General features: G+C 54.2%; 2 protein-coding genes across 4 annotated transcripts; one reads left to right on the top strand and one right to left on the bottom strand.

Moving 5' to 3' along the window:
* Positions 1–197: 197 nt before the first annotated feature.
* Positions 198–8,193, top strand: LOC310759276 (lysophosphatidic acid receptor 6-like). The gene is made up of 2 exons (XM_083606240.1): positions 198–3,137; positions 6,695–8,193. Exon 2 carries the CDS (start codon positions 6,789–6,791, stop codon positions 7,857–7,859), a length of 1,071 nt encoding a protein of 356 aa, XP_083462366.1. The 5' UTR covers positions 198–3,137; positions 6,695–6,788; the 3' UTR covers positions 7,860–8,193.
* A 328-nt stretch (positions 8,194–8,521) lies between these two features.
* On the bottom strand, positions 8,522–15,726 carry LOC310759275 (uncharacterized protein). 3 transcript variants are annotated; one of them, XM_083606237.1, is made up of 6 exons: positions 15,200–15,726; positions 13,612–13,818; positions 13,366–13,504; positions 11,764–11,906; positions 10,948–11,000; positions 8,522–9,712 (listed from the first exon to the last, which is right to left on the bottom strand). In XM_083606237.1, the coding sequence occupies exons 2-6, from the start codon at positions 13,812–13,814 to the stop codon at positions 8,928–8,930; spliced, it is 1,323 nt and encodes a 440-aa protein (XP_083462363.1). In that variant the 5' UTR covers positions 13,815–13,818; positions 15,200–15,726; the 3' UTR covers positions 8,522–8,927. The 3 variants fall into 3 exon arrangements, with proteins under 3 accessions (XP_083462363.1, XP_083462364.1, XP_083462365.1); XM_083606238.1 differs by having other exon boundaries at positions 15,615–15,630; XM_083606239.1 differs by lacking the exon at positions 15,200–15,726 and adding an exon at positions 14,909–15,026.
* Positions 15,727–16,042: the final 316 nt, after the last annotated feature.

The following is a 16,042-nucleotide window of genomic DNA, read 5'->3' as shown; positions in this document are numbered from 1 at the left end:
AAAATGGGGTCCAGTCAACCCCCTTTGAGTCCCATGACTCAAACTGATTAATTCTGGGTGGTCTTTCTTTCAACAATCCCAAAGTTGAAGAGTCAGGTCCTGCAAGTTGGCCATTCTGCTGCAGAGCACTCCATCTTGTCTCCAGAAAATGATATAGCTTGGAAACTCTCAGGATGTGAATATGTTGCTTGAAAAACATAGAATCTTAGAATTGGAAGGGACCACGAGGGTCATCTAGTCCAACCCCCTGCAAGACTGGAATAAAGAGTATTTTATAAAACGTGCTTCATGTAGTATGTATTCTCATAGGTGTCTATGATGGAATATTATATTAACTGTGGTCTTTTCTAGGTTTTATTTCATCGTTCAATGATGCTTCATGCATGTACTGTATAGAACATTTCTCTCCTTTTCACCCTCCTGCACAGACATATAAAAGCATAAATGCATAGAATTGGAAGGAAGCTGAGGGTCATCTAGTTCAACCCCCTCCAAGAAAGGAATCTTTCACCCAATGTGGGGCTCAATAATTATAAGGCATCAGACATTTTTATTCACCCCAGTGACTTGGACAGGTGAGAAAATCCAGGACAGCCGTTTTAATCCATATCAGAGATTTTTAAAAAAACAAAAAACAAAACTGTTGTGATCTGTTATGGAATGACCCTCTTGAAGGTGGTCACAGGGGTGACCCAGAACTCATTGCTGATTGTCAAGCCCCCCCCCCCCAACAGTTCAAGTTTCGGGTCCCATAATTGTAGGTCTGTCACTGTCCTGCAGAATGGTTGCAGGTATGCAACAGACAAGCTTGGTAGGCGCTTCTGGAAGCAAGGTTTTTGCAAGGCATCCAGCCCCAAGCCTGAGACCAAAAAACCAAACTGCCCCCCAGGAGGAAAAAGACACCAAATTCACATGGAGCACAAGTGAGCAAGAAGCCACCTCACATTCCCCCTCTGTCAATACCCTTCTGACTGTTCCCTGAGAAGCTGAAGTCCTTCTTCGTATAGACTTCTGTGCTGTTTCGTGGCACTTTTTGGCTGATCCATGGCTACCAGCCACAATGGCTGCGTTCTGCTTCCACAGCTGCAGGTGGGATTCCTCTGAATACGGCACAAGCAGGACCTGAGTGCAGCAGCAACTCTCCACACTTGCAATCTGCAGCAACCTCTGAGACCGGAGATAATGCGGAGCCATCGTGGCTGGTAGCTCCTGGTCGCCTCGTCCTTTGCAAAGCCACAGAAGTTGGTGGCCGTCACAACCTCTTGTGCTGTGTGAAGAAATGCCTCTCTTTGTCCACCCTGAATCTTCCAGCATTCAGCCTCACCCAATTACTATGCACTCTAGTATTGTGAACCCGGAAGGAAAACTTGTCTCTGTTGAAGGAGTTGGGTATGTTTGGCCTGGGAAAGAGGAGACTGAGAGGAGATAGGGTAAAGAAAGGGTAAAGGACCCCTGGACAGTTAAACCCAGTCAAATTCGACTATGGGGTGCAGCACTCATGTCTGCTTTCAGGCCGAGGGAACTGGCCTTTGTCCATAGACAGCTTTCCGGGTCATGTGGCCAGCAGGACCAAACCGCTTCTGGTGCAATGGGACACCGTGATGGAAACCAGAGCATACAGAAATGCCATTTACCTTCCCGCCACAGCGGTACCTATTTATCTACTCATGCTGGTATGCTTTCATACTGCTAGGTTGGCAGGAGCTGGGACAGAGCAAGGGGAGTTCACCCCATTGTGCAGATTCTAACTGCCAACCTTACAATTGGCAAGCCCCAGAGGCTCAGTGGTTTAGACACCTGCGCCCCATGGAGAGCCATCTTCCAATATCTCAAGGGCTGTCACATGGAAGATGGAACAAGCTTGTTTTCTCCTGCTTTGAAGGGCAGGACTCAAACCCATGGCTTCACGTTACAAGAAAGGAGATTTCAACTAAACACCAGGAGGAAGACAATAAGAGCCCTTTGGCAGTGAAACGGTCTCTGCTTCCTGGGAAGTTTTTAAGCAGATGTTGGATGGTCATCTGTCATGGATGCTTTAGTTGACCTTCCTGCATTGTAGAGGATTGGACTAGATGACCCTTGGGGTCCCTTCCAACTCTACAATTCTATGATTCTCTGACATTCTTGCCTGTGCTTCAGCTATTGTTATTCCCCACCCCTGCCACGCTGAAGATTAGTTCAGGGTGTGACCAAGTGTGACTGCTGGCAGCATGTTAACTCCTTACAACCCTGGACATGTATATTGGCTGCCTCCCAAAGTTTCATCACGTCAGGACAGACAACCCAGGGTGGTGCATGCTGTTTATGGGGTGGGCTAAGCAGATAGGCTTTAAAAAAATAAAAGGGGGCATCTTCATGCCACTATTTATTCAAATTTCTAGGGTGTTTACCTGATAGTCTGTCTGCAAAGAGAGCCCACAACTATTTGGGCAGGAGGGAGGCATAGATGTGGCCACAAGTCACTCCCTGGCCAGTTTCTGGCAAGTAGATGTAAGCATTCCAGTCTGGGAGCATCATTTCAGCTGCCAAGAGAGTCGACTGTCCTCCCACAGAGGAGAAACCCTAAACTGAAATTCATATTCCCAGTTGCTGGATTTGGGACTTCTGTGAGGACACCCTTTTCTCTTTCACAGCAACTGTTGAATTTAATATTGAAACAATCCCTCAGCATTTAAAGGTAACATCCTGTCCCTGGTTCCTGCCCAACTTGTGTCAGCCATATGCGTTTTGAATGACAAACCTCCTGTAGCCCCCACTGCTTGCATGTGGGGCTCTAACTTGTCCCGAGAGCTGGTCTTACGGCTGCCACAGGCCCTCCAGGAGGCCACTCATGGCTTCCTTTGCGGTTCCATGAGTTCGTAAGTTCTTTGCGGTCTCTGCTCCCTCCCTGCGCACCCCCAGCGCCCAGGCACAGCTAACGGAAAATGATCTGAAAGTGCTCCTCTGAGGCAACCGACTTCCCAGGGATGTGGTTTCTGCCCAGCGGGTGGCGGGGTGTGTGTGTGTGTGTGCTTCAACCTTGACATTTTGAGAAGCAGGAAGCCAGAGGAGATCTGCTGAAGATGGGCAAGCAGGTGGTGGCTCTTGCTCCGTGAAGCCGCGTCTCCCCTCTGCAACTGGCTCCTCTGAGATGTGAAGTAAGTTTTGTGGGAAAGGGGGTGGGGGGAGGAAGAGCCCCTTCGCCTGTCTAGCAGGGAGGCTGCTGGTGTGAAGCCTCGAAGAGGAGGGAGGCGCCTCCTGGCCCCCCGCTGCCCAGGCTCAGCAGGCAGAGGCAGGAGCCTGGCTGCCTCTCAGCTCCCTCACCCTTCCTTGCCGGCTGGCCCAAGGCAGGATCTGAGAGGATGGGGGGGATGGGGCAGCCACACAAGCACAGGTCCCCCAGGCAGAAGAGAAGCTGGACAATGGCTGCTTCCTCCAGAGGGCCTTGTCCTTCTCCTCCTGAGGCTGCCCTGTCCTTCTCCTCCAGACAAAGGCCAGTGGTTCTCATGGCTGACCCTCTCCGTGTACATGTAGGGCCAGCCCATCATTTTACTAAAAGCAATGCAGAATTTAGAAATTGTTAGAAAGACATCACTGACTTATTTTAATAAAATATGCACGCCACTCGATTGTAGGGAAAAAACTCAAAGCGGTTTACAAAAAATATAAAATGATTAAAAATCACTTAAAAAACCTACAAACATAATATATAAAGTTAAAAAGCACAATAAAATAGACTAAAACAAATTAAAACTCCTGCAGACTTCTAAACAGCTGGGTAGCCTTGGGGAGTTCCAAAGTGTCAGTGCTGCTACACTAAACAATCAGGTTCTTACTGACACAGTGCAGGTATGATGTGGCACGTGAAAAAGGGCCATTTCCACCAACTGAACATGCACGGTAAGGCCATCTTGTAGGTAAACTGGTCCCAAGTTGTTTAAAGTCATTATATCCTAAGAGAGAGGCTGGGAACAGGAGTGTTCCAGCCCGACAAAGAGGTACAATTTCTAGGTACCCTCAGGGACTGTGTCCTAGAACAGCTGGAGCCCAACAGAGGCAGTAGTACCCAGGATCTGGTGTGAAATGTTAAGTGCTGTTGATCCAGTTTGGGCTGGGTGTTCATTAGTATGTGGATGAAACCCAGCTCTACCTCTCTTTTAAATCAGAACCAGTGAAGGCAGTGAATGTCCTGTGTGAGTATCTGAAGTGAAGTTACAGGGAACCAGGCAGAGGGCCTTCTTGGTAGTGGCACCCGCCCTGTGGAATGGCCTCCCATCAGACGTCAAGGAAATAAACAACTATCTGACTTTTAGAAGACATCTGAAGGCAGCCCTGTTGAGGGAAGTTTTTAATGTTAGATGTTTTATTGTGTTTTTAATATTTTGTTGGGAGCTGCCCAGAGTGGCTGGAGAAGCCCAGCCAGATGGGCGGGGTATAAATAATAAACTGCTGCTGCTGCTGTAGGGACCACTGTGCACCAAAGCAATATAGAGCTCAATGAGACTTGGCAAGAGAACCTAGCACAGTCACGTTAGGCTTCGAGAGAGGCGCCGTGACTGGCAAAAAGGAAGCTGAGGGGCAAAGTCCAGAAGGTCAAGCTCCTCAAAGTTATTGGAAATAAAAGAGGAGGAGGAGGAGAAGAGGCTTGGGAGTTGTAAAAGCTCAGCAGGTCAGGCAAGATAGCACAAGGGCCCAGAGGATGCCTCTGTGGTTAGCAAGCAGAATCAGATAAGCCGTGAGAGGCAAGAAGACATTCTTAAGAAAACCAAAACGCCACCCACATCAAGGGAACCAAAAGGGACACAAAACTTGGGGGGGGGGGACGCAAGCGGCCAATAAGGGATCCGAAAAATAAAAATAATAATAATAAAAAGAATTCTGAGGCTCACATTGGTAAAACCATAAAGACCAACAGCAACAAATTATTTAAATGTGTTCGTAGAAGGAGATGGCCCTGGGAAGCAGGTGGGCAGGTCCCTTTTGTTTTTCACTTTCAGCCTTCCCTCAGGGGAAAGGTTTCTTGTGAACACCACCCTCCACAAGTCCTATCAGCCACTCCCTGCACCCCACCATCTGTTTAAAAGCAGCTCTGCCATCTTTCAGATTTAATGTGCCAGTATTCCCATTTGTGTTGAAGAGGAACCCATCATTTGCACAGGCTCATCCCAAAATGCCCCCCAGCACCCAACAAATTGAACCCCCTGCTCCTGACATCACTGTCTCACCCCCACAATCAGACTACGCAGCTGTGCCTGGCTGGCCGACCCTGCACATGGATCTGGTAGCATTTCAGAGAAAGCTACCTTGGCAATTTCTCGACAGCATACCTGGCAACCTGAAGTTTTCCTCCTAGGACTTCACAATTCAATTTCCCCATGTCCTTGGAGCCAACATGCACACCCCCAACACTACAGACCAGGCTAGCTAGATAGCAGATGAGCAATGCCCAGACCATCATTCTCCATGATAGCAGGGGAGCCATCATTCTGAGAGCATGACACAGCTCTCTTGTCTCCAAAGGCCTTATCTACCAAACTTCCTGCCTCTCTCAGTTACTCTAGATCACAGAATCAATATAAATATTTCCAAGGACAAGGAGACACCAAGTACTGAGTATGATCACTTTACTGATACACAGGAAGCTGGGGGGGGGGGGACAGAAGGAAGCAGCTGAAAGGAATGAGTCATGGTACTTTAGTTGAGATTCCTATACCTATGAGGGAGGAGTTGTACTAGAGGATCCTTGGGGTCCCAACTCTACTGTTTCTCCAGCTTCAGTTGTCTCTATACTAATACACAGAACATGTGAAATAAACAAAAGGAACTTGAGCTCTTGATATGGGATGGAAAATATGACCTAATAGGCATTATTGAAAACTGGTAGGATGAGACTCATGAATGAAGTGTAGAAGTTGGACTTGGAGCATGGAAGGCAGGTTAAGAGTGTTTGGGTAAATGTTATAGGATAGGAAAACAGCAGTGACATCACTGTGGGAGTCTGCTATAGACCTCCAAGCCGGACTGAAGACTTGGATGAGGCCTTCCCAGAGCAGATGACTAAATATTCACAAATAAGAGGGAGATCAGCTCCCCTGATATCTGTTGGAACTCAAACTCTGCCAGGAATGTAAGGTACTCAAAAAATTCTTTGATTTTTGGAAGTCGCAGTCACCTTGGGTGGAAGTGACTACATCCTCTTAGAATCATAGAATTAGGAGCCCTTAAAGGCTTCTAATCCAACCCCCTGCCATGCAGGAATCACTACTAAAGAATCTCTGACAGGTGACCGTCTGACCTTTGTAGAAAAACTTCCAATTAAGGAGATTCCACCAGCAGAAAACAAGTTTGATCCATCTTCCAGGTGATGGCCCTTCAAATATTTGAAGATTGTCATCATGTCACCTCTCGGCCTCCTCTCCTTCAGGTTCAACATCCCCAACTTCCTTAACTGTCTCTCATCAGACTTGGTTTCCAGACCCTTTGCCATCATGGCTACCCTTTTCTGCCCACCCTCCAGCTTGTCCATCTCCTCCTCCATCTGCCAGGGGTTCTTGAACTGAGATTCCTGCATTGCAGGGGGTGGACCAGCTGTCCCTTGGGGTCCCTTCCAACTCTACCATTCTATGATTCTAAATAAACCAGCAACAGACAGCCAATAAAAAGTTGGGGGGTCGCAACTTAGCAAGACACACAACTCCTTGTCTCCTTTCTCCAGGGAGCGGGTGCTAGAAGGCTGGTGCAGGTCAGCAGCTGCCGCCTCAGGCTTCCTGCAGCCCTCCAGAGCAAGCCACAGAGCGAGACTGGCAGCGATGAGCCCAAATTGCACCAACTGCACCCGTCCAACCAACCAGGCCTTTGCTGGCATGTACGCCCTTATCTTTGCGGTTGGCCTCCCTCTCAACATTGCAGCGCTGTGCGTCTTTGTTTTGGGCCGCGCCGGGCGCTCCATCACCATCACCTACATGAAGAACCTGGTGGCCTGCGACCTGCTGCTTCTGGCCTCGCTGCCGCTGAGGGTGCACTTCTACGGCTGGCGGCCTCAGCTGCCTCAGCTGCTGTGCGAAGTGGTGGGCACGCTACTCCTGGTCAACATGTACTGCAGCATCTTCCTGCTGACCTGCCTCAGCTGGGACCGCTGCCTGGCCGTCTGCTTCCCGCTCAGTCCAAGGGCCCAAGCCGTGCGCCAGCAGGCCAGGTACATCTGCGCAGGGGTGTGGGCCTTGAGCATCGCAGGGACCATCCCCACCTACGTCACACAGAGGAAGCAGGGGCAGCACATGCTCTGCTTCGGCAAACGCCCCCACTACATCACGGCCCGCGGGGTCCCCACCGCCATGGCGCTCGCCTTCGCCCTGCCGCTGGCCATCATGGTGACCTGCTCCTGCCAGCTCCTGCGTGCTGTGCACCACAGCGGGGCCGTTCAGATGGAGTTGGTCAATGGCACGAAGATCCGTCACATGGTGGGGACCAACGTGGGCATCTTCCTGGGCTGCTTCTTGCCCTACCACATGGTGGTTCTTCTATACCAGGCACCACAGCTGCAGGGGGAGTGCTTGGACATGGCCTACCAGTGTGCCCTGCTCCTGGCCTGCGCAAACGCCGCCCTGGACCCCCTGGCCTATTACTTTGCCACAGAGACCTTCCAGCACCTGGTGCCATTGGATTACCTGCTCAGAGGCCGGGGCTCCCACAGCAACCCACGGCAACAACACAGCTCCCACAGTAACAACACCAGGGGCACGAGGAACCTTGGCCAGCCCTTGAGGGCCCAGGGTCTCCTTGGGCTGCCCTCAGGTGAGGAGATGCTACCCTTGGAAGGGGCAGAGGCCACCAGGGCAGAGGGAAACGGCAGCACAAGCATTTGTGAGGTTGCGGCTTGACTGGCACAGTTGTGGGTGTCTGGTCCTACCCTGCTGCTCAAGGAAGGTGGTACCAGAAGCATTGAGGCCGCTCATGCCAGGAGGAAAGGCTCCCCCAGGGGGGCTGGGAAGGGTGCAGAATCCTTGAGCTGTAGAGCTGGAAGGGGCCTAGGAGACATCTAGTCCAGCCCCCTGCAATGCAGGTAGCAGTGCGCGTTACCAGTAGCAGAGCTCGTCCCTTCAGTCCCCACAACGGCTTCATGGGGGCAAGAATTGCCAGAGAAGAGTTGCTGTGCTCCTTAGCCTTGACGCTCCTGTGCGGATCCTGCTTTTTCTAATAAAGAGTTCACCACTTGCTTCGTGTGATTTGCTGCCGGTTCTCTCCTGTCCCACACCAACCTCTGTCTGCCTTCCCAGCAACCCGGCCAGAGTGTGGCACTGCCTGTCAGCTTCCTCCTCCTCTGTCTGGGCTGTAGATCTCAGCTGGGGGGGGAGGGGTTGGCTCTGCCTGCCACTGGCTCCAGCTCCACCTCCGGTTGGCCTCCTCCAGGGGGTGAGGGCGGTCTTGATCCCACACCCTGAAAATCCTAGATGGCTTGTCCCTTCCCAGCCCAAAGAGCAGCCCATCTCTGCCCTAAACCACTTTGAGATTAAAAGAGAAATAAATTCAGCTGCAGACAGAGCACATGACAGTCCTTTTATTCTTCTGCTTCTTCGGAAGTAACATGGGAAACAGCTTGTGATTCGTCTGCCTAAGGCACTGGCAGGCAGGGCTCCCCATTCACCCCTCAGAAAGGAGAAGGCAAGTGGGCGGCCACGACCCCCTCCCAGGATGCGCAAGGCTCCTGTGCTCTGGGCCCAGCCTCCCTCGCAAGGCTGCCACCACCCTCCTTGGCAACCCCCCCACAAAGAGGCTGCCCACCCGCCCATGGGCCAAGTGACATTTCCTTCCATTTCCCCAAACACCCTAATTTGGGGGTGGGTTACCCGGCGGAACTGGCCAGCAGCATAGTCGTCTAATGCTCTGGCTAATCTGTGGAACTCCCTGCCACAAGATGGTGGCGCTGATGGCCCCTGGCTGGTCGGCTTTCAAAGGAGAGGCCCTCCTTCTGCATCCCCGGCCTCTCCTTGCACGACTTCCCAGGCATCTGGGCCCAACAGCCTGTAGTTCCTTCCGCGGTACGTGCTCACATCCTGGGCACGGCTGGCGCGCGTCGCTTCATAGATCTCTCGCACCGCCGGCGGGAGCGGGGGGAACCCTGCGAGGTGGGCCAGCTCCTCCGCGTAGCTCCACTGCTGGGCCCGGAGGCGAAGGAAGTGCCGCGCCAGACCCCCCTGGCGCAGGTGCCGGTCCAGCTGCGCTTGGGCATCGGCCTCCATCTCGGCGGCGGAGGGCAGCGGGCAGCCGCCCTTCAGCACCGCCAGGGCGAAGAGCGCCTGGCAGTGGAAATGCGGGAAGGGGCAGATCTGCTGGCAGACGCCGACCAGGAACAGCGACGGGTGCCGGGGGGCCAGCAGGTGCCGGTACAGGGGCCCCAGCCCATACTCCGTCTCCCGCAAGCCCAGCTGCGCCAGATCCAGGAAGGGGAAGCGGTATTGGTAGCCTGTGCAGAGGATCAAGGCGTCGGCCGGCAGCGCAGAGCCGTCCCTGGGCACCACCGTCTCCGCCGACACCCGAGCCAGAGGGGGAACCTGCAGCACATCCCGGGGCAGCCCGCGGACTGGGGGGCCCTGGTGGCTCAGCACCACCCGCGCCGCCAGAGGGGCCAGCTGCAGCGCCAGGTCGACTCCGGAGGGGCCGGCGCCCACCAGCACCACCCTCTGCCCGGCAAAGGGCTCCGGGCACCGGTAGGAATGGCTGTGCAGGAGGCGGCCTGGAGAGGAGAGCAAAAGGCAGGCAGGGGTGGGTGGTGCGGGAGGGGCATGGCTCCCCCTGCCCGCCAGCAGCCTTCTCTCGCCCGCAGGGCAGCCCACAGCTCCTCGGGCGCTCCAGCCCCTTCCCCTCCCCTGGCCAGGGTCTCCCCACCTGCTCCGCAACCCCAAATTAGTATAGTCCACCATTTATGAACAGATCCCGGGGTGGAGTGCAACATTAAGAACAGATTTTAGGAAGCATCATAAGAAGAAGAGAACAGAAAGGCTAGTGATAGGCAGCGCAGCAATAAGATCCCCGTCATCAGAGTCCCCCCCCACCCACCTTTAACAGGGGGAGGGGGTTCTAGGGTTGCTTTGGCTTTTGTTTTTATTGTGGATTTTGTGTTTTCATATTGCGATTTTATGTTGTAACCGCCCTGAGGAGTACAGGGGGGTATACAAATTTAATGAATAAGAATACAAATTCGAATAACAGCAACAGGCCCTAGATTATTTAATGGCTAAAGATCAGGACAAAGAGGAATGTTTTTGCCTGGCGCCTTAAGGCATGTAATGATGGTGCCAGGCAAGTCTCCCTGGGGAGAGGCACTCCACAATCGGGGAGCCACCACAGAAAAGGCCCTTTCTCTTGTTGTCACCCTCAGAACCTCTCTGGGAGGAGAGGAGGGCCTTCTCGGTGGTGGCACCGCCCTGTGGAACGCCCTCCCACCAGATGTCAAAGAGAAAAATAACTACCAAACTTTTAGAAGACATCTAAAGGCAGCCCTGTTTAGTGAATCTTTTAATGTTTAATAGGTTATTGTATTTTAGTGTTTTGTTGAAAGCTGCCCAGAGTGGCTGGGGAAACCAGATGGGCAGGGTATAAATAATAAATTAATAATAATAATAATAATATTAAAATGTGACCACCAGAAGGAGACTCTGGACAGACAAAAGGAACGGCTTATCCACACAAGGCAAATTTGCAGAACTGGCAACAAGAAGACCTGCCCTCAGCTTTAAAGAGGACCTTCCCACCACTGGCTCTTAGTCGTGTCAGCTGTACAGAGCCTTCAGCTTCCACAGCAGTCTACCTGTGAAGGTCAGGTACTGGGGAGAAAGTGGGGAGAGCTGGCCTTCAGGCCCTGCTTGGCCCTGGCTGCCCACTGTGGGAAACGGGATGGGGGGGTTACATCGGAAGAGCCCCCTTTAGCCTGGCCAGGCTGCTGCCTCAGAGCTCCTCCTTGGTCCTTACCTTGAAAGCTGTCCAGGCCAGGAATGGGAGGGATGAATGGGTTGGCATAATGGCTGCAAAAACAGGATTGTCAGGACACATGACCAGCCAGGTCCCGCCCCTGCCCCCACCTCTGCCCTGATTGGTTCCCAGAGACTAAGAGAACATGATTGCCGCTTCCTGATAAAATTGGGAAGGGGGGGTCCTGAAAATGGTCCCTGGCCCTCCCCACAGCCCAGCCAGTTCCAGCCACCTTGGGTACTTGACATCAGCCAATGAGATTCCTGCATTGCATGGGGTTGGACTAGATGACCCTTGGGATCCCTTCCAACTTTACCATTCTGTGATTCTATGACTGCACCCCCCCCCACTCAGTGTTGAGAATCCAGAGCAAAGGAATCCCAAGACTCTGCTTGAAAGACCTCCAGTGAGGGCACCCCCATCTCAGAAACTGGTTGTCCTAGGACTCTTACCATCAAGGCGTTTTGCCATGCCCCCCCCCCCAAAGCAACCCTCTAGCCCTCTTGTGGGATCATGTCCCCTGCTTGGTCTTTTCCTTTCCAGGCAAAGCACACCCAACCCCTTTCACCTCCCCTCCTCGGACCCTCTTTCTTGTCCCTTCTGACCCCATCCCTGCTTGTCTACACCCATAAAGGACAGAGACCATAGGAGGCCTGACTCATGCAGGACACGGGTGAAGATCATTCTGTGAAGCCTCAGGGTGCAGCTAACTCACACTTTCCTTGCAATAATTTCTGCGGCTCCTGCTGCCAAGTCACGCTTCCCCCTCCCCGGGCACAGGGCCAAAGGGATTTTGACTTTCATTGCTGAACTCACCCAGTGCAGACCATGACGGCATCAAAGTGCTTTGTGACTTTCTGGGTTGTCTCTGGCCCCTGCTGTGTGGCTGTGACCTCCCAGCCCCCTGGCTGGCCCTCGCTGCTGGACACAGGCCGGATGTGGCTCACCTCACTCCGGAACTGCAGGAGGGAGAAGAAGGCCCTCAGGAAGGGAGGGGGCCAGCGGAGACCCAGCAGTGGGCAGGGAAAGGCCTCTGGGGGGCAGAGGAACTCCTTGCTGGGACCAGAGAAGCCACAGCTCTGGAACAAGCTTGGAGAGGCTCCCGCTGAACCCCTGGAGATGCCAGGCAGCCCTTCCTTTCTGACACAAGATGGTGGGGCATGGCCTGCCTGAGAGTCCCTGAGACTGCCTATTCCAAGCTCTTGTGCTCGGATCCTGTTCAGGCATTGTGAGAACAGGATGCTGGATGAGATGGGCCATTGGCCTGATCCTGCGGGCTCTTCTTAGGTTCTTAGTGGCCAGAGAAATGCCACATGCTCAGGGGTACTCTTTATGTTGGACCAAAAAGAGATCCTGAGTCCTTGCTGCTGTGACCTCCCTCTGACCTACATCATCCAGACATCATAGATATGTCACAGAAAAGGTGGCGTCTCAGGTAGAACCTGAGATCCAGGCCTGCCCCGTCACTCAAATATAGTATTTCACACTTACTCCATCACAGTACAAAGGAAAGCGTTGACAGCTCTCTGGCCCCTGAGTCAAGTCAAATACACCCCTTCATCCCATTATGGGGCAGGTAGGCACTGTGATGGAGTCAGACACTCAGTCTGACACTCTTTGGGGTCATGACTCCTTGGGAAAGCCCTGCGGAGTGACTGTACATCCCAGGGATTATGGTGGGCTCTCTCACCCCTCCCCTTATACCTCACTTCCCTGGGTCCTACATGCCACTGGAACTGAGAAGATTGATACAAGTAATTTCTTAAGAATTTCTAAAGTTTTCCCAGAAAGCCAGTACATAGATACATTTTTCAGTAAATTGCGACATTTGGTTCTGACACTTTCCCTGTTTTCCTTTGTTGGAGACCTGGGGCTCAGAGCGGAGTCATGGGCTCCTCCTGCAAATTGAGCCGAGCTTCCCTTGCAGATGCCTTTGCAGATGCAGTGGTACCTCAGTTTTCGAACGTAATCCATTCCAGAAGACCATTCAAGTTCTGAAACATTCGAAAACCGAAAACTCAAAACGGAATCCTCAAAACAGAAAACTCAAAACGGAAGCCGTGTGGCATGTTTGACTTCCAAGGCATGTTCGAAACTGAAGCATCTACTTCCAGGTTTACAGCATTCGAAAACCAAAATATTTGTCAATGGAGACGTTTGAAAACCGAGGTACCACTGTTTGTTGCTCTTAATTTTCTAAGCATTAGGGGCTGCTATCAGGGATCTGGAGTTTATGATTAGACAGGCACTTTGTGAATGGAGTTCTGAACCTAAATGAATGAGGTTTGGGTAATGTGCAGCGAAGACCCCCTGTCCTTGTCTTGTGGTGAGGCAAGGCTCATGGTGGGGAGGTCTCTCAACCCCCCCTCCAATTTCCCAGTAACAGACTCAAGCGCCGCCACCCCACCTGAGTCTCACCTGGATGTGGTCGTAGACCCCAAAATGCTCCGCGTAGCTTTCCAGGTAGGCCAGCACATCCGAGTGGTGGAGGAAGGAAGGCAGCGCCGGGTCAAAGGGGAAGTCAGGAAAGGCCATCACCTCCTTGGGCAGGTTGGTCCTGGGAGGGGGAACAGGACACAGCTGCAGGATGAGCTCCCTTGCCTCCCAGGGACCCAAGACACACACATGGGGGTGAAAGAGGGGGCCACGTCCCCGGGTGGCTACCTGAGGTCCCGGTACATGCTGGAGTGAGTGGGCCGCCCCTCAGCCTCTTCCTCCAAGTAAACCCAGGTGCCTCCCAGGCAGCCAGAGGCTTCGAACACCATGGGAGGAGCAAACGTCTCAGGCGAGGCAAGGATGTGGCGGGCGACGCACAGACCAGCAGCCCCTGCCCCAACCACGGCCACCTGCAGCTTCTGTGACGCCATCTTGCTGGAGGAGGAGAGGGAGAGAAGGGGAGATGAAACCTGCACTTGGTTGGCCCCACAGCAAGAAGGGGAGGGCGCCTCCTCTCCATTCACAAGAGTGTTCCCAGGGACCCCCAAGAGAAGGCCGGGTGCCCCCTCAGGCCATCAACTGTAGCGTCTGAGGTTTGGTGGAGTATTTTGTAGAGACGAAGTGCCACGAGAAAAAGGCCAGTGCTTTGCGTCCTGCACACTGCCATGTCCAATGCAGGTCAACTTCTATGAGGACTAGAAGCTTGCCTGCATTTGACTACACTTGTAGTAGATCCCTTCCAACTCAACTCTGTGTGGAGTTGGCAGGCAGCTGGGGAAGCGTGAGGGGACAGCCAAGCAAGCGGGTCAGCGCCTCGTTTGTCTCCCCTGGCACAGAAGACTTCGTCAGGAGTAAGTGGTCAAAGCCAAACTGAGAAAAAGCAAGGGGAATGCAATGACCTCTGCCAAGGAAACGCTGCCACTGCCTGGACTGGGTGCTGTCCAAGCTGCTTGGGAAGGAGCAATGGAATGGAGCCGATTCCAGGGACCGGGCAGAGATCCGCTTGAAAAGCCCAAGGGGCAAAAGTCCCCAGAAGCCGGATCTGGATGGCTGTGGCCTGGCCAGCCAATCCCACTCAGTCTCCAGAGGGCTGCAGGGTGCCAAAGAGCAGACAGGGAGGAGGGTGCCAGGCTGGGCCTGCCAGGGCAAGAGGGGCCTGTGCTGGAGCTCCCCCCCTCACTGTGCCCCCTTGCATGGGGGTGACCAAAGGGTAAACAAGTGGGCTGTGTCTGCCCCCCCTTCCTGACACTGTCTGAGCTGCGCTGTGAAACCTGAAGCCAGAGAAACACCATTATGCACCTGGTGGAAACGCCAGACTCATGGAATGGGAGAGTTGGACGGGACCCCCCAGGGGCATCTAGCCACACCTTGCCATGCAGGCTGCTGAATAACCTCTGGTCTTTTAAATGTGCGGGGGGGTATTTATTATTTTTATTACTACATTATACTATGTTGTGCTTGTATAGAATCTTAGAGTTGGACGGGACCCCCCAGGGTCATCTAGGCCAACCCCCTGCAAACTGACCTGTGATCTTCCGACGAAGGGCGCGATCGACATTTAATAAAAAATCGTAAGCAGTTGAAGGCGCCCCGCCCACCCCCAGTCAGCCGCTCTCGGCGGCGCACGAGTCTCCCCGCCTCGTCGGCGCCCCCACTAGTCCGCGCTTGCCGAGCCCCGAGCCCAGGCCGCTTCTCTCCGCCGCTGCTCGGGGCTGCCCTGCTCAGGAGACCGCGCCAAGCCCGCGCCCGACGCCGGCGCCCCTCTCGCCCGGCCGCCAGCCTCTGCCCCCGGAGCGGGTCTGGCTCGATCCCCTACCTTCTCGGCGGGGCGGAGGGTGGCCGAAGCCCCTCGGAGGGCGGGCGGGCGGGCGGGGGGCGCTGCTGGCGGGGTCGCTCGCTCGCTCTCCGCCGCGGGGGCTGCTCTGCCGTCGGAAGTGGGCGAAGGCGGCGCGGAGGCACCTTTGGTCAAGCCCAGGGAGGGACGGGGCGGGGGGGCAGGCCGAGCAGCGGCGGCCCCGCCCCGCCCTCGATCTGCCGAATTCTTCCTCCAGGCCCCTCTTTCGTGTTCCCCCCTAGTCTTGCCTCTAAAGGACAGCCTTCCTTGAGTGTGTCCAAAGGGGCATCCCGGGAGCCCGCCCCGTCCCCGGCTTCCTTTCCCTTCGCCCCTCCGCCCCCTCGGACCCTGCGGAGCTCCGCTAGAGCCAGGCAGCACCCGGCGGCGCCCTGCTCACTTGGGCCGAGGAAGCGCCTGTATTTCTAATTATCCTCGACGTTGCAAATTAGAGTCTCTGGAGAGCCTCGCGACGGCGGCAGGTCGGGCTGGGCAGGCGGCGGGGGGTCTCCCGCTCTCCCGGGACTCCTCGGCTGGGGGAGGAGGCGGAGGCGTCTTGTCCCCGCCGCTTGAACGCCTCCCTCCCCACAGGCCGCGCCCACGGGGACAGGGCTATAAAGGGGAGGGCGAGGCGCCCTTTGACTCCAGGGCGGAGGGCGCGGCCGCCGGGCTGCTGGTTGGGAGCCGCTTGCATTTTTGTAAATGAGCTGTAACGCTGTCCGAGCTTTTTAAAATTAATTGTTACATTGTTTTTAGGTGAGAGCAACGAGGGAGCAGGTTCTTTGCGCAGCAGCCAGACTCTCTCTTCTCCAAGTCGCTTGGAAACTG

Source organism: Podarcis filfolensis, assembly GCF_964270895.1.
Source record: "Podarcis filfolensis genome assembly, chromosome: 3".
Lineage (NCBI taxonomy): Eukaryota > Metazoa > Chordata > Lepidosauria > Squamata > Lacertidae > Podarcis > Podarcis filfolensis.
The sequence above is the reverse complement of the archived record's forward strand: the minus strand, read 5'-3'. Positions and strand labels throughout refer to the sequence as shown.